General features: G+C 38.3%; 1 protein-coding gene across 1 annotated transcript in view; it reads left to right on the top strand.

Annotated features, from left to right (window-relative positions):
- The window catches only part of ABCC8 (ATP binding cassette subfamily C member 8), a 65099-nt gene that overhangs the window by 33487 nt on the left and 14812 nt on the right, over positions 1 to 16800 (top strand). The window contains 12 exon segments of the mRNA XM_040701357.2: positions 2637 to 2672; positions 3847 to 3882; positions 6789 to 6887; positions 7431 to 7515; positions 8433 to 8513; positions 9642 to 9779; positions 12104 to 12229; positions 12697 to 12796; positions 13428 to 13675; positions 14617 to 14777; positions 15502 to 15571; positions 16184 to 16341. Coding sequence (XP_040557291.1) covers positions 2637 to 2672; positions 3847 to 3882; positions 6789 to 6887; positions 7431 to 7515; positions 8433 to 8513; positions 9642 to 9779; positions 12104 to 12229; positions 12697 to 12796; positions 13428 to 13675; positions 14617 to 14777; positions 15502 to 15571; positions 16184 to 16341 — 1338 coding nt within the window.

Raw genomic sequence — 16800 nt, 5'->3', positions numbered from 1 at the left:
TGTGTTTATGTCAGTCACGTTGCTCAGAACTGCATATCCCTTAGGAGTACAAGGGAGGAAGGTTCCCTGTTTTATAGCTGTGGAAAATGAAAAAGAGGAAGGGTGACCCTTTTGGCTTGTGAGGGTGTCAAGAACAGGAGCCAAAGTTGCAGAATATCCTTAAATGCAAATTTTCCTAAGCAGAGAATCAGAGTATAGCTAGGAAGAGCCTTATTGAGTGGAATAATTGCATTTCGGCGAGGCTGCAATTTTTTGTGTATGACATAATGTGATTAAGAAGAGTAATTTGAATGTCTGATACTAAACTAAAGCAGATGACATGATGGTTCTGACTAGGCTGTGTTTTTAAATAGCACTTGTTATGAAGTACATACTTCTAAACAGCATAAAGGTCAGAATGTGTTTTCATACCTTCTATATGTGTCAAAGTATCACAAGGTAAAATTCAGTTGTTATCACATTAGCTTGGCCATCTGTCCAACAAGCATAAAGGGGCTTGCAGCTGAAACAATCTTAGCACTGTAGCTGCTGGCAACACGGGCACAGATTATTTTTTTTGTGTCACTTTTCAGAGCTTCAATTATGTGCAGTGTTATAATCAGATTGATGGATGTGGTCGGTATAGGCTGCACACCTGCGTGCTGCCTTAATTTGATAAGAAAACATTAATGCCTGACCAGGTGTGTGCCATATTATCACAGATGCACGGAGAGTGATCTCATCAAGTAATCACCAAGCTGTGTAGCCTTAGCTGAAGCAACGTGTCACCAAAATCATTAGGATCCTCATTACAGTTCTTTCATTGGGGTGAAACAAACACTTAGCTTCAGTCATTCGTGTTACAGAACAGTCCTACATTATTTCATTCCAAATTTCTGTCCCCTTCCTTTCCTCCAAGGTTGTAGCTATGGATGGGAAGGATATACCCCGCTGACACGTCACTTCAGTGCTCAGGAAATCTGGGTTCTATTCCTGGCCCTTCCCTTGGTCTAATGGATAACCTTGTACAAATCGTTTCCCTCCTCTGAGATTCCATGCTCTATCGATAAAACAGGATTAACAGTATATCAGCTTTATTTGCTTCCTATAAAATGGTTTATTTCAAAACCTTCAAATGTAATAACTTGTTACTGGAATAGGAATTAGTTAATCAGTTGTGAGCATTGGCTCATTTGGTATTATATTTTGTTATTTGTATGGCATTGCATGCCTGGAAGATCCAACTCAGATTACTGCCCATTTTCCAAAGCAGGCTGAGAACGTGTGGCATGAATATATTACAGTGTGGTTAGAGATTATAAAAATAGAGAAGACATTATTACATTCTGAACAGATGGCAAATAGTATTGATTTGACTGGTTATTGAGTAAAAAATAGTGTACCCCATGCTAATTTCTTCTGGGCAGTATCTCACTTCACGAAGTAACCGTCCAATTCCAGGGAGCAGTCTGTAGTCTCTTTTTGGAAAAAGTAATCTCAGCAGATAGACCTAAATGAGAAATGTGTGATCTCTGTGTTATGTCATTTGTTCCTAAGCAAGATATCTGTACTCTCATGTGAATCTTACAATGTGAGGGAGGTAGTGGCTTCATTAAGGTTGTTCGCAGTGGATTTCTTCCTGCTGTACTCAATATGGAGCTGTCTCGTTTTCATCAAATGACAACACAGATTTGATTTTGATGCCTAAAACGTACATAGACGTTTATAAATATGTTTTTGTTGGAACTTTCAGAAATGTGCAGGCACTTAATTTCATTTTATGTGGCTTTGTTCAGAATAAAAGTACCAGTGCTAGCTGTCTCTCAAATTCTACAGTAGACTGAATTCAGATACAGTCATATCGTACTATGTATTAATTTTTCTAAAAGTTTTTCAAGCCAACCTTTTAAACTGCAGGTATAGTTCTCCCTCCTGCACACTTCTAGTGGAGTAATGTTAGCCTAAAGTTCCCTTTAGAACATGAAGAGCTGTGTTCCTCCTTGATCTTGTTCATATCATTCAATGCAGCTTTTTCATATTTTTTTCAACGGAAGTGATTTTACCTTCAGTAGTAAGTATGGTCAGTCATTCTGCCAGACAGCCCTGCCTTTTCTTTGAACATCTTTGCACATGCTCAGAAATCACAGAACACAAAGCCGTTCACCCCTCAGACCTGCCCACGGTTGTTTCTACAGAGGCATCCCCAAGGATAGTGCTGCTGCAGAATGCAGCACAGTGCAAGTCAGCTGCAGGTGGGATTTTGTTTTCAAACCCACCTGCAAAGGTCCATTTCCTGTTATGGAAAAATACAGTATCACAAATTATGTGTTTGTTTTCCCTGAAGATGTAGTCTACTGAATGGATTTCTGTTCTCATCACACTATGGCTTCTCAGTTCTGGTGGCGCCTCCAGGAAAGAATGGAGGTGAACTCACTTGTTGAGTCAAATGAAATGTTTATAAGGAAAAAAAAAGGTGCCAATTTTTTGACTGCTGAAATCAAGTCAGTTTCTGCTGAAGGAACAGATGTTGCACTGCAGCTCTGTGATAAATACTGTTTGCAGTGTGTGCACTAAATGGAATTTAATAGCTTTTCTTTCTGGGACAGATTGCTTGTGCTTACTTAAGTAAACAATTTTGCTTTCTGTTTGTGATGCAGCTGTACTTCTGACAGCGAGATGGGGGAAGATATCAGGTATGGTATCACATATGAGTGTTGGTCTTCTGACTCAGTTCATCACAGTATGAGAAACCAAAGATTTCTAAAATCCCACTTCAGATTTTCTGAGTTGGGATTCTGAAAATCAGTGAAACTTTCATTGTTTTACAGTGCAGTCTTTTAAACCACCAGTATGACTCATGAAAATAGGAGCTGGAGTACTTTCATGAAAACGTTACCATTTGGCACTTCTGAAAATCATATCCTCACTTTTCTGCATGTTTTTGAAAATCTCACTTGGGTAATCAGTTTATTTCCTAATGCTGCTCTTGAAAACATAGTATCAAGTGTTGCTTTAAAGGTTTTATTTATTAAAGCAAATTCTCCTCTTTACCCTTCTCTTCATTGTTTGCATCCTGTCCTGAGTTCATTTTCACAGTAGCATTCCTCAGGCACACACAAAATGAGAAGTGTGAGGAGCTGCAGATCAGTCCATCTGTTGGCAAGGGATACTCAGCTGGAAGTTATTTCTACCTGACTAACATAGCTCAGCTTATATTTTTGGGAATACTTAACAATTTATTAGAGAGCAACTTCTTTTGATGTTTTTCTGTCATTTTCACATGGTGCACAAACCTAAATCTCACGGGTGAAGCATACTTGGAAATCTTGTAGCTCTTTCGGTGTAAGAGAGACAACAGTTTTTGGGATGAATAATAGTGAAACCATTAGGGTACAAAAGAAAGATGATCAGAATTAGACATTCACATGTTTGAAACTGTTGAAAAGGTACAACCGAGTAAGGTAATACACAACGCTGTGGTAAGTACATTAAACAACCATGAAGGGTTATATGAAGCAATTGCCTACTTTATCATAGATTGTGCGAGTCCCTGCCATGTTGGGTTTAAGCTGTAGGAATGTGTGTAGTGGCTTTGTTGCACTAGTATCTCATAGAATACTTCTGATGCTCTCAGAACAGAGGTGGGTTTTTGGTTTTTTTGAGCTAAAATTGCGGGAGATCTTGAGCATTTGCTCCCAGGTGTTCAATACTTCATGCACTGTTGTTTAACACCCGTCAAAACTGGAGTAGGTAAATTGTTGTGTTTTTAGTTGTAGCATAGGGATAGCACCCTAAGGCATTTTTGTATTGTCTAAAATTATTGAATTGAAAATAATAATGACAACAATCTGTATTTGTTTCCTGCAGCCCAGAGAAAGAATCTCCCGTTGAGATGGAATTCAGGTACAACACTTTAAAAGCTTAACAGTAATAGTCTTCGGAAGTGCTTGCTTTTAATGAATTGTTCTTCTTTAGAGGCCAAACATTTCTGTATGCAACCACCACACTACTAGCAGTGACCCTCGCCATTCAGTAATGGCAAAAGCATTTGTTCCTTAATAATCAGGATTTTCAACGTCAAAATGTTCCATATCTTAGCATCAGGCTGGAAATAATGGAAGCGTATTTTTTTTGTTTATGTAGATGCAACAATAATATAGGAACAGGGCATGTTTTGCTCATGTTTGGAGAACGCTCAGTTTTGAGTCAATGCTAGAAATTCATGAATTGTGCAAAATAATCATGATAAAATTGTAGTCATCAATCCAAGGCACACACACAAAAAACTTCTACTGTGTAATATTTCCTCTTCCATTATAATTCAATTTAACTTCTGCTATAACTGCATTTTTTTTTCCCCTCTAAAAATCTCCAGCATTTTAAAGTTGTTGGTCTTTGCAACATGAGTGTTCGATAATGAATCTTATTTTCAGTTCTGAACCTACTGGACTTAGCCAGATGATGTGTGAGGATAGATTAGTAGCTTCAGACAGTCTTGACAGTGTTGTCTGTGTTGCTAAATTAATGAAGAGAGTTGATCTCGTGAAAAATGTCCTCTCCAGGGTGATTAGGGAAGGTTCCCCCGATTATTCTAAGGTTGTGTTTTGCTGTTTGCACGCTTGTGATCATGAAGAGGCTATGCTCAGTATATCGTGTTATCAGAGGAGAAATATTACACTCCACTGATGAAAATGTTTGTTTATGCAGTCCAGAGGTAGGAGGCAATTACTTCTACCTACAGAAATAAATTCCTTCTTAGTCTTTGTCTGCTAAGCCATTCGTTGACCATAAGTCCTCTAAGCATGAAATGTTAGGTAGGTTCAAGGCAGCTTTTCAGAGAAAAAATGTCACACGCTCCATTTCAGAATATTTTGTTCTCCGAATTTGTGCCTCTGTTTATCTCATGGTTTCATTAGGATTTTTTTTACTGTGTGCTCTCTGTGAAAAGCACTGAAGACACGCCGTACGTTCTTTGTGCAATCAAGTTCCCTTCTCATGTGAAAAGCATGACCTGTCTTGATGTGTCATCTTAGCATCAGTTTGCACTTCAGATTATATTGGACAGATTTACTAAATTCTTAAGTTGTAATGGATTTTGGCCATCTCCTTGCTTGTTCCCCAATTCCTTGCAGTGCAATTGGTAGCCTAAAAGCAGTATTTTAGCCAGAATGTGAATGGTGTTTGCAGTGTTTGTGCTGACTCTCAGCATGGAGTGAGTCTGACTGAGTGTACCTCTGAAAGAAGGAATACTTCTTAGAAAACTTTTTAGACCTTTTTCCTCAAAACTTTAATATTAGCTTTTTTCAAAGATAAAATAGAAATAACTTTTCGATCGTTTTGAGAATTAATAGCAGCAAAGACACAATTTGAAGCAATAAAAAGAGGGGGAGGGAATACATGTTCATCTTGGAACGCTTGGAGCAATTTTGTCTCAGTCATTGAGATGAGAACTGCATACTAATTGGAAAAAAAAAACTTTCCCTCCTGAGTCAGAAATTAACGCTCTTTGAATTAGATTTTGAGGGTACAGGCTGAGCTGCATAGGGGTTTGTGTGTGTGTGTTCATCTGTGTTTCATTTTCCAGTAAGAGAATTCACAGAGCAAAATTAAAGTTTAATGAGCAATCAGATTTTTGAACTGGGAAGCTTGCTACCAAGGTAGCATTACTGTGTGTTCTTTCAGATCATCACTGAAAATTGGATCCTATAATGACGTCTAAGTAAGCTTGGTGAAAGGCTGAAGAGATGAGCAGGGCAAGTGACATTACCTCCCGAAAGGAATTACCAAACCAATAAAGCAATTTTTTTTTCCCCACCTTATGGTTAGAAGTGCATTCAGGTCTAACTGGAACGAGGCTGCTGCAGTGTCTGTCTAGCAGACAAAGGCTATGTTAGGTGAGAGGTCAGAGCTTTCTGTTGGATTAGCTGAGATAGCTGGGAGGAAAACAAATACGCTGTCAGGCATATGATCCTTCCTTTGGCCCTTTTCTGGAGAAACAAAGATGTGCCAATGAGTTTGTCTGTTTTTCCAGCGGTATCAGGTGCTCTAATAAAACAGTGTGCCTTTCTCCCAGCTCTGCCATCTGAGTCCTCAGCACACAGATAGCCACAGAAACACTTAGCAGGCAGACGCAATTTAAGTTGTAGTAATAATAACAATGCATGTGAAAGAAAATCTGCATCAGGAGATCTTGTTGGCCATCCTCCGATAGGTTGTTCCTTCTTGTGGTGCATGATGGGGGCAATTCCATGAGCAGAGATTTAGCAACTATTTTTTGTCTGTGTTCTTGTTTTTGTTTTCACAGGGACAACTAAATAGAAAAATGTTAATCATGGAATCCTTCTGACTCAATTTGTCTTTTTATAGTGAGGAAAATGTGTTTGGGGGGAATTGCCTTTGTTTAAGTGTGGAGTTGTTTTATCTTTTTAATACGTTAAAAATGTCTTTTTTGAATACCTCTCCTGAAATGTGCTGCCTAACTGGTGTCATCATTTCTAATTAGTCTCTCCAGACAGAGCTGGAATTCTGTCTTTTGTAATTTTCCTTCTGTCACCTGCTCTGCTCAGACTTATGGAGTTAGCCTCTGCAAAACTCTCTCACAGCAGAAAATGAGGGAATGAACTGACATTCAACAGAACCAGCTCTCAAGTTAGGTGATCGGTTACAGTGCTCAGTTGGATATTGTCCTAAAGAACAGAAAGGAAAGGCAGCATTTTCTGGGATTTATTACCATCTCTACACAAAAATAAATGGTTTCCAATAATCCCTACTGCACTGGTAAGCTGGAAACTCCTGTTTTGTTTTTCCAGGAAAAGAGGATCAGTAGCATATGCATCACAGAAGCCTTGGCTGCTCAACGCCACAGTGGAAGAGAATATCACATTTGAAAGCTCTTTTAACAAACAGAGGTATAATAGGGTTCAGCCCTGTTGTATGCCGCATTCCCCTCTTTTTTTCTGTGTAACTGACCACAAAACATTCTAAAAGATTTGGAAGTTACTGTGGGTATTCCATTATGTTCTCCCCACGCTAAAATAAGTAGATAGCCATGTATTCACATTTTGCATGTGTTGTTTGTTTGTTTTTACCATCCTTGGGTATCGAACCAAGAAACAAACTTCTGGTTACAAATGCATCTAAACGCTAAACAGTAATGACATAGTATGGAAGAAGCTGGGTTTTTTTTTATTTTTTTTATTATTATTTTTGTTATTTTTTCCCTGGTTTTAGCTATTCAGTATTTGTATTTGGGAAGATTCTTTTTCTTAGCTGAAATAGTATTTACTTGCCTGCAGTTGAAAGAGATCCCATTAGAACAATTAGCGGCTAACAAATACATTTTCCACCGTGTGATTTTTTCCAGCTGGTTAACTTTGTTCCTCTTCAGGTAGGAAATGTGCTACTGTAGCAGTATCTGTGTGGATTTTGCGTTACCTTTTTTGTTCCCACAGGTACAAAGCAGTAATTGATGCTTGTTCCCTCCAGCCCGATATTGACATTCTCCCTCACGGAGACCAAACCCAGATTGGAGAGAGGGTCAGTAAACAGCTACAGGCTTCTATTTTTGTTTTAAATATCTAGAGGTTTTTTATTATTTTGTTACGTTCTTAAAATCTGACCAGCTATTTGGCAACAAAGGTCATCTTTAGGTAAGTGTACATTTGAGTCATTAGTCTGAAAGCTGGTTGCTTGGTAAACATAGAGACACTGTCGTTTATGTGATGTGCCATGATTTAAACATGCTGCTATCAAAGCGTGTGACTAATTCTGCTGACAGTGCATATTCTGGTTTATCTGGGGGTAATCTAAAAATAAGTCCCAATTCCATAAACAATATTCCCAGGCATATAGTGGTACTTGCACTCACACAGTGACAACAAGGACACATTTCCATGCCTAATCGCCACACTGACTACCATGTTAATTTGAAGAGCATTAGTTCTTAACCCAAGTTATTGTGTAGCTAAATGAATGTTGAGCAGAAGGAGAAAAGTAGAGTGATGGGATAAAGTGGCGAGGAGGAACAGACCTTCTGGTAGCAGTGTTGGCTCATGGTGTTGGTGAAACTGCAGCTGGATTGCAGGAGCTACTGATTGCTCTAGTTGTGATACAAATACCCTGATGGAGCTAATATAGTATGGTGACGTACAGGTGTAAAATGCAGATAGGACGTAGCAGACTTCGGATGCTAGTTTAGGCTGCCTACAGAACGTCTATGTGCTGCCTGCACCATTGTGTTGCCATAAACCATTAAACATTTCTCACCCCCAATCCACACAGAGCTCAAACAGACCTCTCTGGCTTTTCCAACAGTCAGCATACTGTGTTCCTGGCTCCCCTGCGGGCCTACAGTTTTGAAACATCTCTGAGGTTTTGTCCAGATAATTAAATCAAAATATAAATATTCAGTTGATGTTCTTATAATTGATTTTGTTTTTCCTGCTTATCTCCAGGGTATTAATCTGTCTGGAGGGCAGCGCCAGCGTATCAGCGTGGCAAGGGCACTGTACCAGCAGACAAATGTTGTGTTCCTGGTGAGTAGATGTTATTATGTTTATGCTGCAAACAGAAGCCCAAGATGTAAGCATTTACAGTGTTTCATGGGTGGCACACAGAACACTGTGCTTCACTAAGCTAAGCTAGATGTGCACTGTTTATTTTGTGTCTGTTGTTAGCTGGCCTACAGGTATGGAGTGTTTTGTAAATGCTCTGGACAGGCAGATACTAGGATACAAATTGAGAGGCTGATGCTTACCCTCTGTCCATTGAAGTTTTATTTGGACTCTTGTGTTTATTCAGCAATTTGTACCCAGAAGTTTGGTAGTCTCAGCAATATTTATAGCATTCCTAAGCTGTCTCAGGCATAAAATGAACGTTGTCCTGTGTCAAAGGTGTTTCCTTTCTGCAACAAACTAAGCTGTCTTCCCTCTCTGAACTGCTCTTTGTATATCCTGCCCAAACTTCAGCAGATGTACTATGGAAAAGAGTGGGAGCAGGCTCTAAAAGCCCAGCAGGATTAAATGAAAAAAAAAAATTATAGATGATGATGCAGATTAGCTTATTCCTAAATTAATTGCATGCAATTGATTGTTTTAATAGGATGAAGTTATCATAGGCCATAAATCATCTGATGAGGATCATCAAACAGATCAGTACTTTTCCTTTTGTCATGCTTTGTTAATAAAATTTCATTATATGAATTTAAAAATTAATTTTAAAAAAATCATAAGAGGGCAAGCATGGAGAATAAAACTGTTCTATTTGTCCCTGTCTCTGGAGCAGTTTAGATAACATATGCCATCAGTACACACTGCTTCCTTGCCTTGAGTCTTACAGAAATCACAAACTGCAATTACTAAGGCTGTGAAGTGTGTCTTTTAAGAGGTGCAGTTTCCAGAAGGCCTCAGGAAATCCTGGCATTTACACAGCTGATGTTACTGTATGTCTGAGTACTCATTGCAAAAAAAAAAAACAAACCAACAGACTGCCTCCAGGTCTGTTGGGAACTTTTAAGGAAACTTCTTTGAACAATTTTGATTTCCTGGTGACCTCTTTTGATTGTCTATGTTGATCTAACTGTTTTTACCAGTAATAACATGCATCAGTTTCCTTAAATCATATTAATGTTGACTCACAAGCTGGCCTTTTCTTCCTTGTGACAGGATGATCCATTTTCTGCACTAGATATTCACCTAAGTGATCATCTCATGCAAGAAGGAATCCTGAAAATGCTACGAGAAGACAAGCGTACAGTTGTGCTAGTGACCCACAAACTGCAGTACTTGCCCCATGCTGACTGGGTAAGAAAACTCTTCTCATATTATATATATATATTTTAGGAGGCAAGGAAGTGGCACAAATACGTCTTCTACAAACAAGACTCTCACTTCGTCTTTCTACCAAGTGGTAGTTTAGTGAGAAGAGTCACAATTAAGGTCTTGTAAAAGTTAGACAGTGAGTCCGGAGTGTGATTTTTGGAATTCCTGCCATAGAACACCGTAACAGGTCTGATTTTCCTAGAGCTGATACTCGATCATCTCATGAAAACAGGCTGTATCTAAAACACAACAAGTATCTTAACCCATTTCTAACATCGTAAAATTTTGTTCTCGGGACAATGAAATGTTGGAGTAACATATTTGCCTCTGTCTGTGATGTTACCAGGAAGTTGGCTGTGGTATCTCTGTGATATCTGTGTTTTTTTTATGGTTACTGAGAGGTGTGGAAATGCAAGGAAAAATGGCATTTCCTTAGGTTTGATAGCAGTAGATAACACATCAAAAACTCTTCTTCCCATTGTGTGATGAAGGAATTTTAAGAAATAGGCATTATTCAGTTCTGTTTCCTTGCTGTATCTTGAAGTTTACAGAAAAAAATGAAAGTGTGCTTCTCATAGCAGTTTGCAGTTACAAATGATAAAGGTAAAACAGACCATATAGGATAAGGAGATTGATTTTGTTGGAATTCTTTTAGTTTCTTGGCTCACACTGGCATTGCACTTCTGCAGTTACACGGCCACAACATCTTGCCCACAAAGACTGATTACTGCAGTGTTGCCTCCCAGCAGGAATTCTCAGTCATTTGCAGCTTTCATGTACTATAGAAGCAGTTATTTTGTGTCTCAAGCAATAATCATATTTCAGCTACTTTCAGTGATTCATGTTGGCCTGCTGTAAAGCTGCAGATAGCCATTAATCTTGTTCTGGTCATATTTTTAGTGGGAAGCATTTATTCTCTATTGTGACCTTGTCCCTCAGCTGTACACCTTTAAGAATTAGTGCTGTTCTCAATGCAGTTCTGCTTCTGCTGTTAGTCTCTCTGAGTACAGGAATTTTCTGTCTTCTTTCTCTCTATCTGAAGTCCACCTTAGCTTTTTAATGTGCACAGCTGTGTTCCTGTGTCCAGTATCATCTTTCTCATTTTATCTTCCAAATGTCAGGCTCATTTCTAGGTGTGTCTCTGTTTTGTGAGTTACTCAATGAGAATGGTTTTTATTACCTTGTAAGTCAGTTTCAGTAATGTTTCATGAAATAGTCTGTTTCAAATACTCTGTAGGATAGGAAGGGTTTGTATTAATGAAGTTTGTTAATAGTTATTATTTGTTAAGAGTTGACAATTTTTACCAAAGCAAAGGTCTCAATAAACCTCAGCAAGTTTTATACAATGCAGTGTAGATAAAATATTTTATTTTGGTTCAGTTCAAGGAATTTTAAATAGAAATATCTGAAATATGTGTGATGGCCTTCCTAAACTTCCATAGTAAAACCCTCGGAAGAATTTAGAGTCCCATCTATTTCAGGACTTCCTGAATAAATTGACCACAAAAGGATCCACTTTTTTTTATTCTTACTTTTCTTCTCCTCTGGTGTAAATTCTTACTAATAAATGGGATGCATTTCCTATTTTTTCATCAAAATTTCTAAGTTTCTAGGGAGAAAATAAACACAACGTTAGCCATCTTCTAATGATGTCATGTGAGTTTACAACCCACATGCCTCATTTTCCAATTCTCCTTGTCAGATACAAAGTTAAGTTAGTTCCATTATGTGTATAATGTGGTTTCGCTGATATAAACCTGGAAACCTCACTCTTCAGACTTTGTCTTGTGGACACATATATGTATTTTTTTTACACAATGTCCATCATTTATGCTTTTAAAAGCTTTAGGGATTCAAAATCCTGAGCTTTTCCTTATCAGGGCCATGGTATCAAACAGACGGTGGAGCCAGTATGCTCATAGCTAATTGCCTGAATGAGGGCAAAACATGCTGCGCAGTGCGCTGCTAAAAGCCTTTTCCTATTAGGAGGCAAGAGAACTCTAACATCTTATCGTGCTAATGACTTGTATTTAGACAGCAGTGCTTTCTACTGTCTGCTGAAGAGGACCCCATTCCTTTTTCCTACTTATGACCTTCCTTTTGGAAAGTGCAAAGTGTAGGAAGTGTATGGGTTTTTTTGCAGGATCTCAAGTAAAAGGGGTAGAGTTGAGAGATAACTAGACTGTTTCTGAAAGACAAATTTTCTCATAGAATTACTCTTTTGAAAAGTTCTGACCAAGCACGGTATACCCTTAAAATAAATAGAGATGTATGTGACCTCATAACTTCTGTTTCTGATTTCTTAGATAATAGCAATGAAAGATGGCTACATCCAGAGAGAAGGAACGCTCAAGGACATACAGAAATCTGAGACTGAGCTTTTTGAACACTGGAAGACGCTAATGAATCGACAAGACCAAGAGCTGGAGAAGGTTTCTGTTGGGTTCCTGTCTAAGGAATATTAAATTGGGCCACTTAATGGGAATAGCATTGTTTATGTGCATTTCTGACAGCTGTTTGTGTAGGATATACTTGAGTTTACTGATTTCATTAGGTGAAATTTTTTCACATTTGCATGTAAGTGGTTCTCCCAAACATTTTTTCTCTTTAATACCACAGTATAAAATGAACAAGATGTTAATGTTAGTTCTTATTAATTTAGAAATATCTGTCCAAGTTGGGTGCCCAAGACTGGGAGAGCTGGGATTGACAAACTGCAGTGAATTGATGCCCTTTGGTTTTATGCAGCAGTGACACATCAGTCCTTTGTGGTTGCATGCTGGAAGATTCTCACTTACTTTATTTTTCTTTGAAGTTCTGATCAGAAACAGATTTTTTCATAGTTATTCATGTTTTGATGAATTCTGTGGTTGAAAGCACACTAACCCTTCCTTTTTAGGAGACTACAATTGAAACGAAAACTGTTCTGGAAAGAACAAATCTCCGGAGGCCTATGTATTCCCGTGAAGCATTGTTGAAAGATGACGAAGAAGACGAAGGTAAAAGGGCACCCTTTATCCCCAGCACCACTACACTGCTGTTTTACAGTTCAATTATATTAGAATGAATTAACAGCTTTCAAACCAGCAGGAGAATCTTTTGGTTTTCAGGTGGGTTGTAGTTTGTAAGAGTGCTGTTTCCATTGAGTTTCTCTGGATTAATGTTTTCAAACCATCAGAAGTCATAGCATCTGTCAAACTTTTGAGGGTTTTTTAATTTACTTAAAATAATTTGATAGTGAGAGATGAATTAATTTTGACTAATTCATGTTGGATGAGCTTCAAACCTGTCAATGGCTGAGCACACTTGTTCAAGGTTTTATCTAGGAAAAAAATCACTTTCTTTTTTTAATCAAGGCAACACTTTTACGTTGCCAAATGTGGCTGAAGACATCAAACAATTAGTACTATGCTTATTGGATCTTCTTAGCACATATTACTTATTATTATAACTTTAGCAAGGTAATATGTGCTTGCCTGAGCAAATAATTTCACCTGAAAGCCTTTGTGCTGTATGATAACTTCTATTTTGAAGCTGTCATTCGCCAGTTCCTATGAAAGGTGCATAAGAGGAAGTCAGTGTGGCTGCACTTTCTTTTTTTTTTCCTATTTATTTTTTTGGACATTGCAGAAGAAGCAACAGAAAGTGATGATGAAGACAACCTGTCCTCTGTGCTACATCAGAGAGCAAAGATGCCTTGGAGAGCATGTGGGAAGTACCTCAGTGCGGCAGGAATACTCCTCCTGCCACTATTGGTTCTGTCCCAGCTGCTGAAGCACACGGTGATGGTGGCCATTGACTACTGCTTGGCACGCTGGACTTCAGATGCTATTTCTGGGAAGATGGAGGCAGAGCTGAAAAACTGCTCTCACTGTTTGGTACGAGATACCTCACTCACCCCCCTCCTCAGATGTAACCAGTGGTGAACTCCCACACTCAACCTCTGCTCCAAGATTTGTATGCAGTGTGCTATGTTCCTAGTAATACAGCCACTCCAGAGCATTTTGAAGGTTAATGCCTTTTCGGGCGCACAACATAATAAAACTAACAAGTTTTGTGCGTTGTTCTCCTGTTGCCAGGTTTATTCTGTTTTCATCGTTTAGCTGATATGCTTAGACTTTGGTCTCTAAAGTGATTTTGATATTACGGTACTTCTATGTCTTTCCTCTATGATAGAATTCTCACTGCAATAGGGCATTCAGGTTTTGTAATATATGGGGAACCCAGATTTTTATGATCAATAGCCTGTTTTCCTTGTTCTCATTTCACATGGAACTGACCTCAGGGTTACCTGGCAGAGTACTCTGTGTGTAGTTATTATAAGTTATAGCGGAGGGATTTTGTTAGAACTGAGATTGCTTTCTTTGTGGGATTTTAATGACTAAATAATTCCACACGTACGTTTGGGAAGTTCTTGTTTGATTTCACTGGGATCATTTTTTTCTTCTATAAAAGCTGTTCTATTGATGGTGGATTTTAATATGGAATTAGTATTTAAAAATAATAACTATTATATTCTGTTCTCACTCAAAGAGTAGGCTCAGTCACCAGAGCCATAGTAAATGCTGTGAAGATGTTTTTCATTTTTTCTTGAGATAAAATTTTCAAAATTATCAGTTTTTTTCTAGTGCTTTCTGATTTCAAATTTCTGTCTTACTTTCTTTGGGCTTGATGTGAAATCACTGGAAATTTAATCTTGGGAAAATCTGGGGGAGAAAGGAGGATTTACTCCTTACATTTTTTCAGTCCTGCATTTATTTTCATTGTTTTTAAGTTTAATTTACAATGAATAATGTGTTGTTCCTTCTTCGTTTCTTAGGTTTTCAACCACTCTCCATATTCAAAAATTTTCAGCATTCTCTGCTGCCTTGGGATCGTGTTATGTCTTGTCACATCCATAGCAGTGGAGTGGACTGGCTTGAAAGTCACCAAAAAGCTGCACGCTTCTTTACTAAATAAGATTATTTTGGCACCAATGAGGTATTCCTCTGATTATAATACAAGTTATTGTTGTCATTTTGTATTCCTTATTTAAAGGCAGTCTTTTTCTATAAAGTGGTCGTGATTCATGTTTTATAACGCATCACTGAAAGCCACCAAGTATCAAACTACTGAGCAAACTTTGATAAATGGTACCCAACCTGCTCAAGATCCTGGACAGTGGTCAAATGCCTCGCTGGTCTGACTGTGACTTCAGATATTTACTTCCTAGCATCTTTTATTTCTGTTTGCTGTTCTAATTAAGGAGAAAGCACAATTATTGGTGATACGTGGTGCAGTTCATGCGGAGTGTGTGACATAATCTTAATCATGGATGTATTTACTGTCAGCAGAGATTGTGCAAGCCCATGAAAGTCAGGGAGCCTGGATAAGTGTCATCGCAGGCATCAGTGGAGCACGCTGGGATTGCACAGATAGCAGTAAAGGCCTTTGTCCTGTGTGTGTTTTATTTCCAATGCTACCACATTAAAGTTGTAGCTTGATTAAGACCTGCAAGATTTTGTTGCTGTTGTTGGGGATGGTCAAGACTGCTATTTTATTGGGGAAGCTGTAGTTATGGGCAAACATGAGAAATTTTGCCATGTTTGTTGATTTATTGCCTTGTGTTTGTAGTACAGTGCATAGTTTATGGAAGGCAAAAAAGAAATTAAAAACTAGTTTAGTATGGGTGGTATGATCTTTCCTATTCATTGCCTCATTTCAGGTTTTTTGAAACAACACCTCTGGGAAGTATATTGAACAGATTTTCAGCTGATTGCAACACCATCGACCAGGTACTCAATAAATACATTTGAGCTCTCATGACACCTTATTTTTCTCAGTATGAAAAATCGCATTCTCTTATTTAGGTGAAATTTGCAGGTAATCTATAATTTTGAATATTGCATCACTTTGCTTCACAACCTTCTGGGTTGCAGATGAATTCCTTGGCTTTAAATGCACATTGGAAAAGCATTTATTTAATTAAGATATCCTGCAGTCATAAAAAGTCTTGCTTATTTTTTTTCTATCTTATAGAAAAGGGAAGAGAAAGTAGATCGATAGCAATATCCTTAAACTAAGAGCACCCACTTGTTTAAAAAGTGGGTAAACCTATTAGTTTGAGATATGTGAGCAAATGCATTGAGAAAAAGGCAAATGCTGTTGCTTGAAATTAATGACTGCAATTCAGATTTCCATGTTTATTCCAGGCTGCGATGCTTTCCTAAAATCCAGCAGTAAATTCAAAAGCAGACCTATATGTTTAGTGTTTCAAAGCTTTGATTTTATATATATTTTTATTTTTAACCGTGGGAGTAAAAGAGCATAATATGAAATAATGCTGTTTTTAACCTGTATGCTATGCATTTATTTCTCTAATTCTGCATACTTCTTTATGTACCCAGCATATTCCTGCCACCCTGGAGTGCTTGAGTCGCTCCACTTTGCTGTGTGTATCTGCTCTGGCTGTGATTTCATACGTCACACCGATGTTTCTCATTGCCTTGGTTCCCCTTGCAATCATGTGTTACTTCATCCAGAAATACTTCCGAGTTGCATCACGGTAAGAACACAGACCTGTGTCATTCTGGCTATTGAAACATCTTTTGCAATGCATGATGGCAGAATTGCGAAGGGCCTTTATTTTTTGCATTTGGTTTTTGTCAAAGGCATGGCCTTATCTGAAGGTGAGCCAAATCCAATGCAGTAAAATGTGTTGTTCTACAAGTGCATTTTGTCTGCAGCTCTTTCAACCAAACCTCGGAGGCAGGAGCAGGATCTTTGTCCATGATGAAAGTTTCTCTCGGTTCCCTTGACACAAGGGAGATCTCATTGCGGCCTTCCAGTATTTAAAGGGAGTTAATAAACATAACGGAAATCAACTTTTTACGTGGGTAAATAGTGATAAGACAAGGAGAAATGGTTTTAAATTGAAGGAGGGGAGATTTAGGTTGGATGTCAGGGGGAAGTTTTTTACTGACAGGGTCTTGAGGTGCTAGCACAGGCTGCCCAGAGAGGTTTG

This window comes from Gallus gallus, chromosome 5 (genome assembly GCF_016699485.2).
Source record: "Gallus gallus isolate bGalGal1 chromosome 5, bGalGal1.mat.broiler.GRCg7b, whole genome shotgun sequence".
NCBI classification, from domain to species: domain Eukaryota; kingdom Metazoa; phylum Chordata; class Aves; order Galliformes; family Phasianidae; genus Gallus; species Gallus gallus.
The sequence above is the reverse complement of the archived record's forward strand: the minus strand, read 5'-3'. Positions and strand labels throughout refer to the sequence as shown.